Source organism: Abramis brama, assembly GCF_963993115.1.
Source record: "Abramis brama genome assembly, chromosome: 20".
NCBI lineage: Eukaryota > Metazoa > Chordata > Actinopteri > Cypriniformes > Leuciscidae > Abramis > Abramis brama.
In genome coordinates this window covers 11338341-11361356 of record NC_139982.1, presented here as the reverse complement: position 1 = coordinate 11361356, position 23016 = coordinate 11338341, and the positions used below count along the sequence as shown (strand labels likewise).

Below are 23016 nucleotides of genomic sequence, written 5' to 3'. Positions count from 1 at the left end.
TTGAGCTGTTTTATTTTACATGAGGTTTGCGATTTTTGCAAATCTGGGATTCGGGATTGAATTTGGGATTCTAAAATGTGAATTTGTATTTTCTAGCTATAAACATAAAAAATTGAAGAATGTATGTTTAAGATTCATTTGAATTAAATAATACAAGAAATTTTGCCATACAAAAAAATATTTCATGTTCATTCATTTTTACAATTCTTTTTTTTTCCTGTTGTTTAAAATGACCATACAGGACTAATTTTATGTTTATATTCACATTTATGCATTTAGCAGAAGCTTTAATCCAAAGCTATTTACAAACGAGGAACAAAAGCAATTTGCCAAAGAGAAACAATAATCATAATGTACAATGGCAGGTTTATTAAACAATAGATTAAGAGTATGTTTACACGACAATGATGAAAAACAGAAACGTTTTTCTTTGCATTTTTCGTGTACAGACGACAATCCCCGAACACACGGATCCGCGATTAAAAACGCTGTATTATTCATGCCAGGCCAGTAGTTGGCGATGTCACTCTGTAAAGAAACACTCACCTATAGATTTTCACAAATGCAGTGTTTTTTTTTTGTTTGTTTTTTTTACACGGAGATGATATCGTTTTCAAAAACTTGCACTTTGAAACCCATTTTCAAAAGTTCAAAAGTTTTCAGGCCCCCAAACCTCTGTTGTCGTGCAAATGAACAACCAAAACGCATAAAAAGTTTTACATTTTTAGTTTTTAGTTTTAGTACTTTCCAGTTCTCACAACAAACAGCATGGGGTTTGTGTCTCAGTAGCAGGAAGCTGATGTGTACAGTATTGGTAAAGTGTGTGTAGTACTTGTACTGTACTTCAGTGTGTGTCTCAGTGAGGGCCGGCTCTGGTAATCTGAGAGCCAGTAACTGGACACTGGAGTTTGGCAGGAGGTCGAGACTCTAGAGCTCCTGGTGCCGAACTTTCCTCCATTATGCACTCAGTGATTTACAGTTGAAAGTGCATCAAGTTTAAGGAAACTGTTGAATGACACTGTGACAACCAGTGAACTTTACAAACATTGCACCAAAACCCTTTTACTAAGATGTGTGACTTGTGTCTAATACATGCACTTGAGTTCATATTTAAATGTGCTATTAATAAACCAACGCTATTTTATTGTAATATTTCAATGCATTGATTTGGGCTTAGAAACCAGATCAAATGAATGAGCAAGACAGGTGGAAAACACAGGTGTACCACATGACAGCGCCCAACACCATCATCATCATCATCATCAACATCATCATCATCATCAACAACATGCACACTACATGATTTACTGCTAATATATTTACTGCTAATAAATACAGTAGCCTATGTGATTTTTTGCTTATTTATTATTATATAAAACAATACAAATATTTATATTTACACTAAAATTTAAAAAAATAATAATTTTATTGTAATATACATTAAGTTGTATTTACTAAGATAATGATTAAAATAGTTATACTCCTGGGCAAAAAAAAAGAAAAGAAAAAAAAAAAGTAGTCTCCCAGTTCGTCTGAGTTTAATGTGAGACCAAACATTGAAATCTGGACTAAACATGAGCCTGATGGACTCGTTCTCAAGACTTCTCACTTCATGTTGTGTTTGCAGTTTGAGCAGGAGCAAAAGTAGCAGCTTTTCATTTCTGCAGTATTCTCCTGTAAAAGAGTTTCCCAGTGAAGCAGCGGCTGAAGCCTCCTCTTCCTCACGAGCTACAGATGCATTTATTATTTCCTCTTCCTCACGAGCTACAGATGCATTTATTATTATATTTCTCAGCAGATTTTTGAAGACATCGCTCATGCAACTCGTGTTTTATTGTGATTCATCACATCAAACTTCATTCTGTCTTTGATGTTGTTTGTTTTAGAGCAATGGCTGCTCATATACTGCATTTGCTTAAATTTAGCTAATTTCCTGAACAACAAATTGTGATTAAGACAATGAAAAGCATTTTGTTGTTTTTTTTGTTTGTTTTTTTGCCCAGGAGTGTAATTTATTTTGGCCTAGCTATTGTACTTATATTATTGTAGCTATTGTGCGTTTGTGACAGAGAGAGAGAGAGAGAGAGAGAGAGAGAGAGAGAGAGAGAGAGGTGTGTGTAATTGCACAGTTTGCAACTGTGGTGCATCGTTTTTATTGTTTTAATTTATTATTTAGTTGAATTGTTTTGGTATTTGTATGTTTATCTTAGAAAAAAAATCTATTTTAAAATTAATAATAAAAATAAATAAATGACATACCAATTATTCCTCTTCAGTTACATGAAATTGTACACACACACACACACACACACACACACACACACACACACACACACACACACACACACACACACACACATATATATTACTTATTTATGAGAGGCCAAATCAACAAAACACATTTAGTAACATGATAACTATATTAAACTATTTTAATATATATATTAAAACATGGTTTAGATTTGTCATATTTAATTTTGTGTATGAATTTGACCAGATAAAATAATTAGGTTTCAAATAAATTTAACAGAAATGACTTCAGAGTAAAAAAGTACAAGGCATATCACTGCAACTAATATCTGCATGTTCGGAGATCAATACATATAATCTGATAAGGAATTATACCTAGACTCTACTGCTATTATGTCTATCATAATAAGAAGCCGAATAGACAGATTTGCATGCGAATAATGACGTCACCCTCCAGGGGTCGTGAAGGAGGCGTGGTTTGGTGACGCATTGCGGCTGGGACCTCATGAAGTGAGTATGTAGATCAGATGAGACCAGGACACGCACAGCACAGGAGCGCTGCATGAGCGAGTGAGAATGCGTGATCGTGCTGCATCTCTGCTGTAGCTGGTGCAGGGACTCAAAGCCTGAGACATGGCAGAGGGGATCCGCACATGAGCTGAGCTCGGTCAACGCCGCATAGAGGCTGCGCACTTCCAGGATCGATCGGATTGCTGTGCGATCGATGAAGATCTGAATCATGTCAAGCGGACAGGACGAGAGCACAGTCCGGGTGGCGCTCAGGTAGGGCACTAGCTAGTGTGCGTTACTGATGTGCACTCATGCTGTCACCTGCTGCACCCATGCACGTGTGCGAAGCACATTCACCCTAGAATTAATAGAAACAATTAAGAGTATGTTGTGATTTGCATAAACATGAAGATTTTTTTTTTGCACTGCAAAATTATTTCAAAATTATTTCCGATGGGAAGTTTTCAGCAACATAAATTCTGTCTATGTTGAAAACGCCTAGATACGCACAAAATTACACTTCCAGGCAGAAAGGATATTTCATGTGTAACCGGTCCGGGATTATATTTGACCAATGAGATTTCACAAAGGGCGGGGCAAACAAACGCGACGCAAACTTTTTCCCACGCCCCATGATGCTTTGCGCGAATAATAAGCATTTTCAAAATCTCCCACAGATATTCTTGTGATACCATATATCACACTGAAATACGAAGCGTAACGCTGTTGATAAAACATGAAGGAAATTTTACAGCTCATTCAGTGAAAGGATTGTTTGTAGTGCAACCTTATGATTTGAAATGATTTTTTTCACTCTTTTTGAGTGGAAGTTCCCCAAACCGGATGTGCTTCCCAAATCTTAAACACTGTAGGCATGTTCGGAAAAAGGTGGATAAAAGAAGCAACGGCAAAGTCGTGTGTTTGTCATCCCTGGATGGGACGGTTTTGACTAACAGTGATTTGCAGTGACCATAAGGCAAACAACATACTCTACATGCGAATACTAGGGGTGTAACGATACCCTCATGTCACGATTCGATACATATCACGATACTGAACTCACGATACGATATTATTGCGATACTCCAAGACATATGATAAGAGATTAACAAAAATTTACTGTTGATTAAAATGCTAAATTTGGTATTACATTGTGTGTGTAAATGAATAGGCTTTGACTAAGTGCTGGAAACCCAATGCACAGGACAATAGAGACACCGGAATAACAATATTCATGATTCTGGACCTGAAAATACAGAATTATTTTAGACGAATATGCTTGTACTGTCACTGACTAGATATATTTAAAATAATGTAGGCCACTTTTTACTGGTAACAGAAGATATCTGGCATAATCAGGACCCACAAATATTCCCCCATTACATTATTATACATTATATTCAACATTATATTCAACATTATACAGTAGTTTAATGTAGTACTGACACGAAAACTCTGTGAACTTGAATTCTTTCTCACACAGTATTTTTTATTGTGGGTGAACTATACACAATAAATATTGTCACTATCCACGATACATATTGTTGCATTTTTGTATTGCGACATATTGTGACACCCCTATCGAATACAGATGCTTCTTACTTTTTTTGAAGCTCATTTTTTGTTTTGAGACTGTGTTTGTGTAGTTCAGTTGCAGCAAGTGCAGTTTCATCCAAACTTGCACACTTCCCTAATCCCTACTGTATAGTAAGCGAAAATTAGAACGTGAAAGGAGTAGTGCGCATATGATGGACACTTTACTATCCCATGAGGATACGGGAGAGCAGGGCCGTTGCTTAGAGGGGGGGATGGGGGTCCACTGGCATCGGGGGCCTGAACTCGATTTCAACCGAGAGCCCAAAGCAATAGACTGGGCCTAGAAAACAAAGCAACACAAGGGCCTAGAAAACTGAGCGCCGCCCTGCGGAGGATTGAGTGACAGTAAAGTGACTGACGCAGGTCGGACATGATGAAATGCAGCACGTCCAGATTCCATTTGTGATGAGAGGACGTGTTTTTGGCCTACGTCATTCATTTTCACCAAGAGTTGGAAACCTGAGCGGCCGAGCACGTTGGCGATGCAAAGTTCAATTGAATGCAAACGCACAGCATGGCGATGTGCCGACAACCAATGGGAGTGAAGACTGTGTGGCCCATGTGACCTGATGCCTGATACTGCGGTTGAGAAGCTATTACTATTGTTTTAAATTCTTCTATTTATTTGATAGTTTATTAGAAATAGTTTACAATTGCAGTAATATAGATGTTTTCTTATTAAGGTGCGGTCACATTCGTGAAAATTAGCCGAATTGTGTAGCCAATACATAGAGACCCCTCACACAGAAGCCACTTTAAACCAAGCTGAAGAAAATCTGAGACTGTTTACGAGATTCACTCTATTTGTTTAAATGAAGCTCATTGTTTTTTCTTTCTAAATGAAAGTCCTTAGTTAAGATGTAATCGTGCACATACACACGGCATCCAGCACAACTGAGGACGGCAGGTGTGTGTGTGTGTGTGTGTGTGTGTGTGTGAACCGCTGTGTCAGCATCAGCCTCAGACACTTACCAAAAATTGTTTCAGGTATAAGGATTTTAGTTGAAAGTGTGTGTGTGTGTGTGTGTGTGTGTGTGTGTGTGTGTTAGTGGTTTTAGTGTCATTCTGTGCTAAAAGTAGACAGTTGACTGACAGATGATCAATGGAAGAAGAGATTTATTGATGAATCTGTTCTTTAGATCTCAGTGTCTTAGACGTCTACAGAGATGCGTTCATAGTTTACTGGTCACAAAGTCAAATCTCGGTGTCTGTTACTGGAAATTAAAGTCAATACCAGTCAGAGTGACGGAGCATGTGCGATCCGCTCAATATCTCGATCCGCTCAATCGCTCATGTACCGCTCATGCTTAACGGTAAACCACGTTCTCTCGAATCCCGATCCGACATTACATTTCTCTGTTCGTAATGAGTTTCTTGAATGTCTCAATTACAGTAGGCCTATATTTGGATCAGTTAATTGGATTAACTTGATTTAGCAGAATTAAAGGTGCTCTAAGCGATGTTGGGTGACGTCACTTCTTGTTGACGTTCGAAGTATTGTCAAACAAAATGGAGGCTAGCTCGACCCTCCCTCCTCCTCATGCCGTCCCCTCCCACTCCCTTCAGTGCTTCCTGAAACAGTCATGAACCATTTAGATAAACCAAACAGGATTACATGTGCACACGCACTAACCCCCCCACCCCCACCCCCACTCCCAAATCATGCTTGTTGGTTATTGGCTGGAACACTGTTTGTTATGTTTCGTGGTCCAGGCTGGGCCAGTTAGTTTGTTTTTGTTGCCGTTTGTGGAGCCTGGGCTGTCTACAGGGACCGTGTTTTTTTACAGTGTGTTCAGAGGACAGGCAGCTAGCGGATAGTGAGGAGATGTTTGCTGGATGTGACAAACAAAAAAACACGTGACATCGCTTAGAGCACCTTTAATACCACAATGAACTAACCTGTTCGTCCAATGAACACTCAATTCTCAATTACAACATTAATTCTAAGACATGTTAATTTCCGGGGTATGTATAACTTTCATACTGTACAGTTCTACTCAGAGCATGTAGTCAAAATCTGCATGATTAGGGACTCCAGTATATAAGCATGAAACAACTTTACGTGTGAGATGAACAAGACTTTATTAACTAGACTAAACACTTAGACTAATCTATGCATGCAGTTTACCAAGGGAAAGAGAGCTGAAGCAGAATACAGGAGAGCAAGAAGTTATAGCATTGTTTGAAATTCAGCAGATGAACAGCCTTGAGCAAACCATCAGTTTAGTTCTAACACGCCCTTCTTTAAAAGGGGAAGGATACTTAATGTATCAAATAATGAGTCCTGATGCAATTTGTTGAGGCTCCAGTTTGCTGATGTTGTGTTGATGAGAGAGAACCAGTGGGAGTCAGAGGATCTTTGGTGGATGGAAAGACAAGGCCGCAGCCTGGCACAAGCTTAGGGCTCCTTCAGCATCATCTTCACATTAAGATTCCTCAGAAAAAACAGAGAACATGCGTGATCTTGTGGTCAGTGATCTCTTAAGTGTGAAGATGTCACACCCTCTGGATTTAAGTGAGCCAATCAGAAGCTGTTCCTTTGGAGGGAAACTTTACGACTCTGTGTTCTGGCAGGGCATTTGCATAGGTAATTTGATTGGGTGTTTAAGAGGAGCTTCAAGATTCTTATTATACTAATGCGTCACAGAGTTAGCAAAATGTAATGTATAAAGTAATAAATAGGGAATGAAAATTGGAGTTCATAAATACCAAACATGCTACACGTGATTTTGGTTAACCAAACTAAGCAATTCTGAAACATTCATCCAAAAGAGTTTGAATCAATACATAGGCCAAACCTTATAAAAGGAAAATCATGAGATGGGAAAATTGGATACATGTTTATACATTTCTCAAGTGGTTATATTGTCGTGAAAACAAATTATTACCATTTATTGTCATTTAAATGTTTATATTCCAAGAGTGGAGTAAATATAATTCTGTTATTAAAAAGTTGAAATAAAAACTGCCTTATGTAATTTAAATGTTTGTGCAATTCAGTTTTAGCTAATTTAGTGTTGATTATTGTTAAACAGATTTGATTAATTAATTGATTATTCATTTATTATTTATTTTTAGTTTCAGTTTTCGGTCAAGTGCATCCTGAATTTTTGATTTTGGCCCAGAATTTTCATTTCAGTGCATTACAGCCTTTGACTATCAGAATATGGTATCAGCAACATCCACTGAAAGACCCATATAGGTTGATGATAACACAAATGGCCAATATGACTAATGACCAATACCTGTGATTTTTGTACAAATAAAAAACACTGTATTCAAAAGCAGAAATTTACAGTTAAAATGACAAAGATATCATTTTTATTTAGCTAAAAAATGTAAATCAGTTTATTTACAAAATCTGATTTACAAATAAAGCTAATTCACACTCGCATTAAAAAGTTTATATATCTGCAAACAGCAATTCACAAACTCATATTTTTGAGTTTGCAAATACACAAACACATTTACATTCACAATTGCAAAGCACAATGAGTACATACTCAAATATTACCCCCCAAAATATCAGTGATCCTTGTTCTATTGATATATTCTGCTTGTTCCTTTTGACTGCACCAAAAATCTTGACTTTCATTTATTTTTCATAATTTTTGAACGTTTAAATGCATACAAGTTTGAAAATAAATCAGCTGTGCTTTTTTCACCTTCTGTGTATTTTAAAGTGTGTTTTTGCCTTTATCTAGTGAAGATGCGTGACAGATTTCGATAAACAAGCTCATTGTGTGGATATATAGAGTAATTCTGAATGCAAACGCGACACATGTGTTTACAGGACTGGCAGCAGAACAGTAGATCGTGACATGAGTGTGAGAGACAGCTGTGTGTGACGGTGCAGTTTTGTCGTGTGAGTCAGCGTCTCTTCTCTCACAGACACAGACTCATGTCCTTCCTCATGGTAATCTAGTTAGTCCACTGATGCACGTTGTTGTTATGACACTGAAATACAGTCATAATAAATATTAGGGATGCATGATATATCGGCCACCATATCAGTATCAGCTGATATATGCTCATTTTTAATGTTATAGTTATTGGCCCTATTAGTCTGAATATTAAAGATGATAAAGAATTTATTATCTCCTCCGGCTGAGTGCTCAGATGCGCACTGTTCACCATGATGCTTTTAAAGTGCTTGATTGGAATCAAGGAAAATACTGTTAAGTGGTAGCCTGACGTCGTCATTCTCAGATTCTAGTCAGAATGTGAGTCTGATACTGCTCCATTGGGCTGTGATTATGGGGCGTGTTTCAACCGAACCAGGAAAGAAAATGCCTCTGCACTCAATTGGATAGACCTACAACCATAGACAGTAAACGAAATGGACACAGCGACCCCATAGACTTCAAAGTGAAGTCAATTAAAAGCACTCACTTCCTGATGGCTGAGCGTACTGCGCAGACTCAAACTGAGCTTGACGACGTAGATGTGACGTGAGCAACCCGTCTGACAGTTGTAAGTCTTCTAGTAGCTGTGCCAAGAGAAATCTGAATCATTCCCTTCCGAAACTTGCAGAGACGGAGAGCATGAGTAGGAGCTGTCTATGAGCTAGGAGCAGGAGCAACTTTATGACTCTCTATGGGCTTCTCCCTTGACTTTATCGGACTTTTTGCCTCCACGTCCCCCCGATTGAATGCAAGCTTCTCTTCCTGTCTATACGGTAATCTCTCCACTGTGCGACAGAGAGTCGTGTGGTTATGACGCAATCGTTAGCCTATTTTTACAAAAACTGCTTCTACGGGGCCATAACGTAACATACAAGGTAATGGAGCCTTGGAGTCTTGTTTCTTTAGAAATAAACAATGGACAAATGGAGTCTTTAAACGCCTCAGATGTAAAGTTATTCGCTGTCAAAGTGACGCCAAAATGAATGGGAGTCAATGGGATGCTAACAGCAGGAGATGGCTTGTTAGCCAATGGCGGCCCCCATAGAAGGTACGCTTTCCGGGTGCTGGATTACCCCCTTGCCTACAACCAATCAGAGCAACGGAGTAAGTGACGTATGTTCTTCATTCATCTTTCCGATCGACAAATGCCTTGATTGCGGTTCTCTGTTCCTCTTTTAAAATGAATGTGCTGTCGATATATTCTATAACAGACGCGATGGCGGAATCTACACATCTCAGTTCTCCAGCGGCAGCCATCTTTGTTGTAAACTAATTCAACCCAAGCGCTCTTTGGTGATGTGGATGATTACGTTACTGTTAATCATCTGTCCATCATCGTATAAAGCCCGCCCTGACAATTTGATTGGTCCGAACAGCTCTGGTTCGTAGTTGCTCCACAACGGATCAAGTCCAGACCGAACTTCCCGACCTCAAATGTTGTGGGCGGGGCTAAGTTCGGCTGGCATCCAGGCTAGTTAAGTGCAACAAGTGCAGCACTAGTCTGTCTACATAACATTAGAATGAAAACACGACTGTAAGAGAAGGCACGACTCGAGTTATGGGAAGAGTTACACAACAGAATTCACCTTCATGACTAACACAGTCAAGTTCTCTTCATTCACAGCCTTTTGTGCAAATGGAAGTTGCAATATTATGTTAATTTTGTGAATATGCTTTGGTTAAGTTAAAGCGGCAGTAAAGTCAAGTTCTCACTATTAACTAGTAGCTTATTAGCATATTACTATGATATTGGCTATTATAAAATAAACCCATTTTAATGCCTTATTCTGCATGACTTTATTCTACATTCCTAATCGTACCCAATACCTAAACTTAACAACTACCTTACTAACTATTGTAACAAGTTAGCTCAAAGAAATATTAATAATCAATCATAACTTGTTATAATTGATTATGAATATTTGGATCAGTTAATAGAATTAACTTGATGTAGTAAAATTAATATTACAGTCAACCCACCTGTTCGTCCCGTGAACACTCAGCGTTAATTGTTTATTAATTCTAAGAAATATTCATTTCCGGGGGAGGGAAATGTCTTTCTTACTGTACAGTGCTACTAAGAGCCTGTAGTCAAAATCTAAATCGTAAAGTAAACTTTGTTGCAAGCAGAGAATCAGAACCAAATACGTATTGTGCACAAGTTTTATTAACTAAATCACAAACATAACTAAACTAAACACACATCAGAGCATGTGAGCGGAGTGGAGCGGGAGCGAGCGGGGAGCGTGAGCGGGCGGATCTTGGACAGAGCGGCAATTTCAAAAGGACGGAGAGTCGCCCTATTTCCCGCTCCAATTTCGCTCCGCTCACACCACGAGTCTGAAGCATGCTCAGTCAAGCCTGACCCTGAATCCATCTGTCTTGCACAGTCATCAACAGTAGACTATTTTCAGCTCAATAATGGAGTTCAAAAAGTACTTCAAAAAGGAAAATGAGAAGTCATACAGGTGTAGCCTACTATTAATATAAGTCGCTCCGGAGTATAAGTCGCATCAGTCAAAAAATGCGCCATGAAGAAGAAAAAACACATATAGGCCTAGCCTAAGTCGCACTGGACTATAAGTCGCATTTATTTAGAAATTTATTTCACAAAAAAAAACAATGTTACAGACTGGACAGTTCTCCGTTACGGACGTGAGCGCTCTGAAAGCGACACTAAAAGACTGCTTTATAAAACTTTCACAGAGACCTCAAACAGAAAGCACAAAGCCTGTCTTTAAATTTAATTTCGTTTTGTATTAATTGTATCTTAATTTTAATCAATGTTTCATCAACCAATTGTCTGGATTTAATAAATTAGAAGTGAATATATTAGAAAATAGATAATCACGACACGAAGGCGCCGGCGAAACTGGAGCTTGTCTCATAAATGAACCGAAACTCAGCGTATAGCCTACTTGCCTCACAGACCTGAGACATATATATAAAGCTTGAAATGTCTACTTTTAAACAGAACAATTCAAAACGAAAGAAAACAGACTTCTCTCTTATGTAATCCGTATGAAATGTGCATTTCTCTCTGGCCCGTTCACTACTGCGAAGATCGCGAGTCAGCATCTTTCCAGCCGACACAGACATAAAAAAAAAACTGGTTTATTAGTAAACAATTAAAATGTCTTCTGCTATATTTTACATATTCATAATCATTAATTTTGCCGGTTCGTTGTGACAGCTTTTAGGTGCTTTATTGGTAGCAGCGCCACCCTTACATCGCATCAGCACCGAAAACATGGAGATTTTTTTCTTTTGGGGGCATTTTGATTGTGTTCAGACTTTCTCAGTTGTTTTTAGGCGCGATGTTAGAGGACGCTGCTAATAAAGTTGCTAGTAGGCCTATTGGATTCACGTTTATTATTATAGGCAAAAAAAAATACCCCAGTTTTTATGCCGTTCGTATCATTTTATTTTGTTGTATTTATCCGCCACACCTTAAAGGCCGGTCCGTGAAAATATTGTCTGATATTAAACCGATCTGTGGCGCAAAAAAGGTTGGGGACCGCTACAAGTGATATACATGTCGATTTTTTTTTTTTTTTTTTTGGAGCGAGCGGGGGGCGATTTGAGTGGAGCGCGAAGCAAATTGCGTTGAGCGCTGAGCGAAAATGAGCGGAGCGGCATGATGTAGCTTTGAGCGGGGGAGCGGAGGGGTGAACAGTTCCGTGAGCGATGAGCTGAGATTCTCACCGCTCCACTCCGCTCACATGCTCTGACACACATACATACATACATAAATCAAATGGTGAGTGACAGAATGGAACCGGAAGCAGGAAATGGAACTATGGAAAAGATCCATTTAACTATGAAAAGAACCATCAGCTTATCATTTTCAGATCATCTCATTAAATGTATACTTGCATGGCCTTTACAGCGGAAACATGTCGATGGTTCCATGAGTCTCAATCGATTTATGCGTCGTTGAATGAAGAAAAGTTGGTGAACTTGAGGGGTTTGTTTGACTCTGTTCTGGTTGAAGGTTTTCTCTCTCTCCATGAGCACATGGCTGACCACATGCAGATTGTGACCTTTCGGCCCTGGGCTGGAGAGGCCACGCAGGCAACCAAGGAGTGAGGAAGTCGGAAGAGATGATGGTTGCCCATTCAGTGATGGTAAAGTTGCAGTTTTCCACTGAGTTGGATTGAAGAAAATACAGTCTGACTCCTTAGGGAGAGTGAAGGCATAGCAGGCTGTGGTCACGGCCCTTGGGTCCCCACAGACATCAACCCGAAGAAGCCGCAGTAGAGGCCGGAAGAAGAGAGGAGGGTCACTGTGAATTTGTCTCTAATAAAGCCTGAGAAAGGCCCCACCTCTCCGGGTTTGCTTGACCAATGAGAAAGGTGGACTTTCCAAGCGGGAAAATTCCTCTGTGGTCGATTTATGAATCTTTTGTTTTAAGCGTGCTCATTTGTTTCTGATGACGAAACTAAGAAAGATTCTTGTAATACTAATATGTTGCGCAGCTATCGGCATATCATGTACACAATCATTTCGATCTTCAAAGTACCAATTTATAGAGACCAAACATGGTATAGGTGAGGTTACATTGACCGTTGGCTCTATAACAAAATACACATTATCAAAAAAATAATAGAATTAAAAGACACTACACAAGACAGTAAATCTTTCACACAATTTTTTGGGTTGCATGTTGATCTATAGATCAGTTTGTCTATAAATGAATGCAGCAAAGTCTGTTTTGAGGTCTGTTTCTGTCTTCCCTATGGTCTCTGCCTTGACCACATGACCACATAATTAACAGCAATAAAACGTATCTGATCGTAGTCATGGTAACCAAGACCCTTCTTGCCCTTGTTGGGGGAATGGGATCCCAGAGTGAGTTTTAAAGATTATTTGTTACATATAACAAATAATTGTGTCTGATTTGTCTCAGTCGTTACACTATTAATAAGCGGTAATTAGGAGTTTATTGAGGCAAAAGTCGTAGTTAGTTAATAGTGAGAATTGGACCTTAATCTAAAACGTGACCAGAATAACTTTAAACCAGAAAGAAATGTAAAATAGTTTGGGGTCAGTAAGTTTTTTCCCTTTTGTTCTGCAGGGCAGTGTTAATTTAGGGTGTGTTCACACTTGGCATGTTTGGTTGGATTAAAATAAACTGGTGTGATTGTTCTGTCAGTGCGAACTTGATGACTTATTTTACAACTTATTTAATTTCAACATTTTACTTTAAGTTTATTTATAACGATATATAGATAATATAATTATATAATTTAACATTAGATAATAATAATAATAATAATATTGTATTGTATTATCCAATAAAAATTTCCAACTGACATATCCTGGTGTTAGCATCTGAAAGCCTCGCTGTACGAGTCTCGTTTCTCCTCTGTGTTTTGTAGATGTTTAGCATGAGCTGGAGCTGTTTGTCTGTGGTGACCCCTGTGACGGTCACGTCCTCCAGACTCCACATGTGGACACGCTCTCGGTCTGCGGCGGGGACACGATCTGCGCTCTGTAATTGTAGTTTGTCTAGAAAGCAGCAGAACAGACGTGTGGTGATTCTGCCACGTTCACCCCGCCCAGCGAACGCACTTCATGCGTGCTTGAGTTTCACATTCTGGGCCTTTTTGTTCTGTTTGTTTTGCATCACAAGTTTTACTTCATTCCATCACCTTCCCTCGAGCTCAAACGCCTTGTCTTGAGTGATGAATAAACGCTCGGGCAAAAGCAAACAGATTCCAGTCCAGTCTATGTATATATCTAGAGCACATAAAGATAGATGTCATCATACACTGTTTCTAAATGTGCTTCAGTCTCTCCTCCTCATGGCCACAGAGTGGAATATGATAATCACGGGCTCTCTTAGCCTGGACATTTTTATATATTACAATTTAGATACATTGTTGAATGTGCAATAAATTATTTTTTTTAAATGAAAACAGGAAGATGAAGATTATACTAAGCTGGAGTTTAACATGCTGTATATTAGGGCTGTAAATGTTCATTTTAAACACATTAAAGGGATGGTTCAGAGTAAAATCAACCTAGGGTCCTTTGCACCATGACCTCGAGCCAAACACCCCCCCAGAAGCCTTTTTCCCTTGGTCGAACATTATTAAAGTTAGAGCTTATTTACAGATATCAGCTGGATGGCTTAGTGCAGCGCTAATGGATCCTATGATGTATCTGGTAAATTACCCCATTAATAATGCCCAGAATGGTACCAAACTTCTACAGTAGTACAAATAGGTTCTGTACTCATAAAACGAGGCATTTTGTAAGTACATCAGGAGTTTATTTAAATAACACTTGACTGATGGCTAATGCTACGGCTAACCCGGACGTCGAGGTCATTTCAGTGATTTGGGAAAAGCATGTAAAAGTCCTGGCAGAAAGCCAGTATATCAAACATTTTTTATTTATTTTTTTCCGAAGTGTTTACAACTTAGTGTTAACTAATAATTGTTGCAAACTGGTACTACCAACAAAATATTAGTGTATTCCTGGAACTTGGCTCGAGGTCATGGTGCAAAGGACCCTAGGTTGAGTTTACTCCGAACCATCCCTTTAACATGCTGGATTTGTTTCTCACCTCGGTGGCCTGTTGATTAGTCAAAAGTTTGGATTAATTAAGATATTTTTAATGTCTTTGAAAGAAGTCTCTAATGCTCATCAAGGCTGCATTTATTTGACAAAAAACAACAAAAAAACAGTAATATTGTGAAATATTACAATTTCAAAAAACTTTTTCATTTGAAGATATTTTATATGGGATCACATGATCCTTCAGAAATCACTCTAATATGATGATTTGCTGATATATACTGTACTGTATATTATACTTTATTATATTGTCTTATTGTATTAAACATCAGTCTATCTGTCTGTCTGTCTGTCTTTACAGTCTTCATTGAACTAGTACATTTGTTTCCTCTCAGTGCTCTTCTTTTATCAGATTAAATGATGTTGGTGCACAGATGTGTTTTGACCTGAGACGTGTAATGCTGCTCGTAAAGAGGGATGTGTGCGGTATCTTTCTCCTGAACCCAGTGAAGCATCAGTCTGACAGCTCTACACACTCCTGCTGTAATGTAAATGGCAACAAGTCAAACCCATTTAGATGGAGCTGGACACTGTGCTCTAGTTAAAGAACACTCTCTCTCTCTCTCTCTCTCTCTCTCTCTCTCTCTCTCTCTCTCTCTCTCTCTCTCTCTCTCTCTCTCTCTCTCTCTCTCTCTCTCTCTCTCTCTCTCTCTCTCTCTCTCTCTCTCTCTCTCTCTCTCTCTCTCTCTCTCTCTCTCTCTCTCTCTCTCTCTCTCTCTCTCTCTCTCTCTCTCTCTCTCTCTCTCTCTCTCTCTCTCTCTCTCTCTCTCTCTCACCCGTCGTACCTGTTGGCCTCTGCCTTCTCATGTTTTTCCAAATGTCTCTGAGACTGATTTCACTAGAAACATTTGATAAACTGCCAGGACAGAAAAGAACAGGCCGATTATTTCAGACAGACTGTTCTGCTGTATCCCAGAATGCATCTGTGTCCATCTGATATGTGTTTACTCCCGTTATATCTGAGGCTGTATTTAGGGTCTTCTCCCTGGAGTGAGCCGCTCTGGTCTCTTGGCTCTCACACACGCTGTGTGTGTTTGTGAGTGTGTGAATGTGAAGAGCTGTGCCGCCTCACTGCACTGCATCAATGGCTCTGTCGCATAGAGACTCGCTCTCGAGTCTCTCCCACAGTCTGCAACCCCGGGTCACACTGTTCACATTCTTATGTCCCCCTTGTATAATGGATCAAATATTAAACGTTTAATATTTAGGAATATTTAATATTTTGAAATGTTGTTGCTATATCTTATATCAGTTGATGTTGGATGTTTACTTATATTCACATTGAAAGCAGTTGGCATTAATTACAATGTCACATTGAAAACAGTTGGCAAAGGATCATTGTTTTTTTAATAAGATACATATTCCAAATGAAAATGCTGAAATGTTTGTGAGCAGCTCTGGAGATTTTGTGTGGTAGGTTCACATATAGCAAGTCACAGTTTTATGAAATGACAAAAAATATACATTTTGATAATGCAGAGCAGAAATATAAAACAAACCACAGGCTTGCAAACAGCAACATTTCTGATAAAGATTGTGATGGCCGTTTTTGTCATTAATGAGTTTTCTGTCAGAAACATGAATGTGGATTATGCTATAATAATCATTGATTTGAGCTGAAACTCAATAAGCGCTGTGAACTCAGACATGAGTGCATGTGAATGAGGAATTAAGGTTAAACAGCAGTAGATCCAGGAGTGGCCTACATTCGGTCTGGAAAACCACACACTTTCTCTCAGAGAGAGAGGGAGAGAGAGAGAGGGAGAGAGAGAGAGAGGGAGAGAGAGAGAGAGAGAGAGAGAGAGAGAGAGAGAGAGAGAGAGGGAGAGGTGCTGGTTCCTGCATAATGCAAGACTGTCCATGCACAGTAAAATCTACTAAACATTTGTGTCTTCCTCCTTCAGTGGTTTGCATGCTCTTGTTACACTGCTCTCATTGGGTTTAATGTGAATTGCAGAAAGATCACTATGGCCATTTGCAATCAGCATTTTTGGGCTCATTTCAAAATGATGATAATGTTTGATGCCTGCAGAAAACCTGGATTCTGTTAAACAAACAAACAGCATCAACAACAAAGCCACACAGACAGAATGACTTGGTCTTGATAATATTCACCATCAGTTATTGACCATAAAAAAAAAAAATTAAAAAAGAAATATATATATATATGATATTGGCCACAATTTCTATATTTACGCAGTCCTAGTTTGGTGCTGTAATTTTAGTTTTTGTCCATTTTTGATTCATTTCAAGTTCAACTATAAAGATATAAAGGAAAAGGGAAAAGGGTTTGGAAAGGGAAAGATTATCCAAGTTCCTCATAAAATGCTACCGGCTACAGTGAAAGTTTATGCTTTAATGATTTACAGACTGTGTGAAGCTGCCTTAGGGACATGAACATGACAGGAGGAGACTTGTCCTCAGACGTCTAATTTCAGGAGGAAAACATTAACTCTTAGTCTGTTCTCAGTAATTGCAGAGTGTTTTAACTAGCATCATATTTGTAATTATATTAGTCAGTTTTCATTTATCACAATTAAGTGAACATGGGGTGAAGTTTCACTATTTTGGTTGAAGCAGATGTTGCTATTTTAAGTTATATCCCCCCCCCCCCACCCCCCCCCCCCCACCCACCCCATTTCTTTAAATAAAATGTCACATTGGAATCAATTTGCAAAGCATCATTTGAATTGCCGGATGTACTTGTTTGTTTGTTTGTTTGTTTAGTTTGATGTATTCATTTTGCAAATTAAGATTTCAGGTTGTTGGAAGGGAAAGTATTTAATTTAAGTCCTGTAATTATTTATTTATTTTTTCTTTTAAATTTAGTAGATGCAATAACTACACCATCTGAAAGAAATATATTCTCATATTATTCCAAAATAAACAATCTTTTATTAAAATGTAAAATGTTCTACTTTCATGTTGCCTTTACTATTTGGCTGATGTTAGGCTGTGCAGGTGATTGGTTAATGTTAACCAATAGCCAAACAGCAATTTAAATTGTTGTAGGTAATAAAGCTTCTCTACAATCTTGCCAGTAGTTAAAGCAGTTGAAACATTCTTTAGTGTAATTCTTTAGTTCAAACATTTGTCTTAAGATGTGTCACGGTTGCTCAGTTATTTATTTACATTGGTCGACATGGGATACTGAATCAGCCAATATTGGACATTGAGTTGTATTGGATATTTAGTATGCAATTATTTATATGTAATTTCTTTTCTTTTTTTAAAATTATGCTTGTTAGTTTAGTCTGTGGTGTTATCCATAGCATTTATGTTCATATTATATCCTACATCACCAGTTATGTAAAATGTAAAATTATTAAATTGTTTACAGGTTCGGGCCCATAGATATAGGGCTTAGCCCAAAAAATAAATGATTAACAATGTGGGGCCCTTCCCCTTGTGGGTACGAGTGCATTGTACAAAGGGTGGCAGACAAATAGGGGGCCGATGCAGACGGGTCCTTAGTTGTGGAAACATGGAATGTGACCCTCTCTGGTGGGAAAGGACTTGGAGTTGGTGCAAGAGGTTGAGCGACACCAACTAGATATAGGGAACTAGACATAGGGTTGGACTCTCCTTCACTGCAGTTGCTCAGGGTGTGAGGGGCCAAAAATGTTTCGGAAAAGTCCCTGACTCATCATCATGGTTTTGAAGTTTAACCAGGCGGACAAGAGGTTCTCCTCAAAGCGACTTCATGTTGAGGAGTGCAAGATTCTGACTGTTCTGTGCTCATGCGCCAAACCGGAGTCCAGAGTATCCAGCCGCCTTGGAGACCTTGTTTGTGGCTCTGGAAGAGGTACTACCTGGACTCTGTAGTACTTTTTGCAACTTTAAGGCCCATGTTGGTGACAACAGAGAGACCTGGAAGAGAGCGCCTGCCTGAAATGTACCCGAGTGGTGTTCTGTTGTTGGACTTCTGTATTCAGCATGGAATGGTCATAACAAACACAATAGCCCCTTTCACACAGCAATCCCGGTAAATTACCGTAAAATTGTCAGAACGACTTTACCGGTAAATTCAAATGTATGCTGTTCACACAAGCAACAGCTTTCTGGCTTTTTACTGGTAACAGACTATTCACACATTAGTTCCAAAATACTGGTAAACTCTGTGATGATGTCATTAACTGAAAGTGACCTCTATAGTTGTTGACAAATCTCTTCATCCGCCCAGATGTTTAGTTTTAGTTTCGGTATCACTCCAATTTGAAGACATTTGTAAACAGTGCTGAGTAAACGCGTCATCTGCATCATAATTTTATGAATGGCTCTTTCAACGGCTTCTGATTGGCCCAAATCACTGCTTACATCATCGCGTTCTGACCCCGTACGTGCAAAATACCGGTAAACTTCATTCTGCGTTCACACAGCGCATATACCGGTAATTTACTGGTAATGTTACAACTTCCCTTACTGGTAAATTGCCGGAACAAAGAACAAAGAAGCTATTCTGTCATCCTAAAGAGACATAGAATCCACGTGAGATCTGTTCAAAGCCTCCATGACGGAAGAGGCTGCTTCGAGCTGTTGTTTCTGGCAAACCATCGGATGGCTTAGATGGGAGAAGCTTGGGCTGGTCCAGGCTGTTGTAAGTCAGGACGTGAACTTGCTGACCTTGCCTGGTGATATTGGTCCGCACTTCCAAATCTGAAGCCATCGTTCACCGCCGGAAAACGGTTCTCCCACATCATGTAGGGAGTGAGTTGCTTCCCCAGATGGAGGAGTTCAAGTATTTTGGTGTCTTGTTCACAAGTGAAGGCAGTTCAGGTGATAGTCAGGTGCAGCAATGGCAGTAATGCGATTGTGGTACCGGACTGGTGTGGTGAAGCAAAGGTATTGTAAGAGAGTGTAAGAGGAAAAGTTGCATAAAAATGGGCTGTGATGGAGCCTCCTCCTTGTTCACCCTTTTCTGGAGGACTGCTAGTTGCCAGTTGCCGGTTGCTTACCAAACCTACCTCAGCATCCATCACGGGAGGCTCTAGTGGTGTTAAAGAACGAAACAGAGCATGACATTATCATCCCGGCAAGAGTGTGATTTGCGCTCTTACGCTCCCAAGTTTATTAAGTGATCTGTTTTCTGACCCCCCATCTATGGTCATGAACTTTGGGTAATGACAGAAAGAATGAGATTGCGGGTACAAGCAACTAAAATGAGTTTTCTTAGGAGGGTGTCTGGGATAACTCTGAGAGATGGGCTGAGAAGCTTTAACACAAGCCGCGTTTCCACCACAGAAACTTTCCCCAGGAACTAGGAACTTTGGGGTGGTACTCGGTGTGTTTACACCACAGGAACCAGGGTCTAAATGAAGTTCCGGGTAAATATTTCCCCCTCCGAAAGTCCCTGCTCGCGAGGTAGTACTTTTTCAAAGTTCAGGAACTTTCAGGGGTGGGACTTGGGCCCTGAACATGCTGATTGGTTGAGTTCATGCCGCATTTTGATTGGTTGACTCCAGTCCACGCAGCATTTTATTCAACCACCATCTGTTGCGGTGCGTGCAGTGACAGTCGTCCGCTATTCGAATCAACAATGGAGTTTAAAAAATACGACAGATGGACCGACGACGAGGTTCAGGCTTTATTAATCCTAAATTCAGAGGATGAAATCCAGTGGGAACTGTAAAGTCGCGCGCAGTCCTACATCACTGGACTATTTGCCTAATCTTCATGGTACTTTAGACCGCGGTAGAAACGCGGCTAGCAACAGGTCTGGGGGAAAAAAAGTTCCTGGAACAAATTGTTCCGGGTAATTTAGGTGGAAACGTGGTTATAGGAGACATCCAGGAGAGACTCCCTTTCAAAATTAGCCAGTTCAAGTGGTTTGGGCATCTGGTCAGGATTATTCCGGGACACCTACCAGTGGAGGTGCTCCTGGCATGTCCAACTGGGAAGAGACCAGGGTCAGACCTAGGACACGCTGGAGGGATTATATCTCTCAGTTGGCCTGGGAACCCCTTGGGATCCTTCAGGAGGAGACATTCAAATCAGACATTGCTACTTAGAACAGATGTAGAGATTAGTGAATGCTGGCACACATTTCAGTCTGTTCGTTATTTATTATGTCACCCATAATAGAACTGTGAAATGAATTATGTGATGTTGTCCTGGTTTGAAACTCAAACAGTACAGATCTTACAGACTGTCTGTAACCCATCCTCTGCTCATGTGTCTATCACCCACATATCTGTCTCTCTCTTTCTGTCTCACTCTCTTGTGCAACACAGGATAGATCCAGTATCAAACACACACAATACTCTCTCTGTGCCTCTGTCAGTGAATTGTGCTCTGAACAAAAGCGCTCTCTCACAGTCAGAGCGAAGGCTCAGCCTCTGCTGTCAGGTGCGCACAGAAAATGACATCAGTGTCTCTTTTTAGTGGTGTTTTTTAGAAACCAAGCATCACTTTTACTGCTGGTTGGTGATTTTAAACAAACCCATAACGTATTAACTTAGTGTGCTACAGACATTAATGATACCTCAAATCATGCCGCTTGTTAAAAAAAGGTTTGAAGTTACTTTTCTGAGTGATCAGACTGACAATGTTTGCCTGGTGAACAATAAAACATTCTTACATTAAAGGGGAAATGTTTAAATATCGGAAAATATATTGGTGAAACTGATTATCGGTCAATCTTTCAAGTAAAGTGACACTCGGGTAAATTTCTTTTAGGTGGTTTGTATTTTTTACTAATAAAGTTGAACAATACATTGAAGTACATGTAATGTTGAATATAATATGTTTTTTCATAGTAAATGGGGGGAAATCGATACAGCATAGAATTCTGATATTTTGCCTGAGGATATTGTATCAATACTCAATAAGTATATTTTCAGGGCCTAAATTTCGGTTCGCGATTGCCAGTATTGTGCATAATTTTACCGTAAGCTCCACATTTATAATGCATATAATGCATTAATGCATTAATAATTATTTGAAATATTTCTTTCAGACTGTAGTTTAGAAAACAGCACATCTCCTTCTCTCTTGCTCTTAATGATACCTCATATTACATATGGTCAGTGATACTGGTTATACCTACTCTTTTGAAATCAAACTGTCTTGCGTTATTATGTAGGCTATTTCACAGCGAAAATAAGTTGTACGCTGTTAATGGCAAATTTATGCATTTTCCTATTGCAGTGAATTTTCCATGGAACTGTACGCGTGTTTCATGTTATAAAATCAATAAAATTGTGAAGCACGTGAGTGTAGTGTGTATTGGATCTTCGTTTTTCTTTATCTTGCTGATTGTGAGGATGTATTGTTTAGGTCAAATTGACAAATATTTAATTTTCATTTAATTTGTAGACTTTTTATTCTGTGCAGTGAGACACCCAGTGATTATAGGCTTATTTTAGATGACTAATTTGCACTTCATCAACACATCAGGAGGTTCTCATTGTTATTCAGCGTCTGAATGGGCATGTTATTTTTGTACATTTCATGTCTCTCTCTGTCACAGGATTCGTCCTCAGCTGGCAAAAGAAAAGATTGAAGGATGCCACATCTGTACATTTGTGACCCCTGGCGAACCCCAGGTGGTTCTGGGAAAGGACAAGGCCTTCACGTACGACTACGTGTTTGACATGGACTCGATGCAGGACACCATCTATGCCAACTGCACTGAGAAACTCATCGAAGGATGTTTTGAGGGTTATAATGCCACTATATTTGCCTATGGACAGGTTTGTGTTTCCTTCCCTAAATCTTATATTATATAATCCCGTCTATCTCAGGGAGCCGAAGCTACTGACGCAATGTCGAGTGAACCGTTATTTAAAGGGAACTGTTTAACTGATTGTTTACAGGGGTTATTAACTGCATTTTTCATTATTTTATAATGTTTCCTGAGGTGCACTCAGTCACTGATAAACCCGCGCTGTGTCCAGTGATTATAAAGGGAAGGTTCTTTGATCGTTTTCTGCATATAATTTAATCACAATTTAAATAACAGGTCATTTTCATGCTACTAAGAGAAACAATGTGAAATTGACCATTTAGTCACTGTTTTGATTTACTGACACATAGACAAAGAACATCTGACTGTAAATGAATCATTACATATCAGAAATCACTGATCACAGATCAGGCATTAGAATTAACACTGTTATATACATGTTGTGGCATTACTGTCAAGTTCATATCTTATAGTAAAAGTCTGTTT

The 23016-nt window shown here is 39.2% G+C and overlaps 1 protein-coding gene across 5 annotated transcripts in view; it reads left to right on the top strand.

Moving 5' to 3' along the window:
• Positions 1 to 2705: 2705 nt before the first annotated feature.
• Positions 2706 to 23016, top strand: part of kif21a (kinesin family member 21A) — a 65231-nt gene continuing 44920 nt past the window's right edge. For all 5 annotated transcript variants that reach the window (XM_084094329.1, XM_084094328.1, XM_084094330.1 and 2 more), the window contains exons 1-2: positions 2706 to 3033; positions 22315 to 22537. In XM_084094329.1, the coding sequence (XP_083950455.1) occupies positions 2990 to 3033; positions 22315 to 22537 (267 nt within the window). In that variant the 5' untranslated portion in view covers positions 2706 to 2989. The remainder of the gene's footprint in view (positions 3034 to 22314; positions 22538 to 23016) is intronic.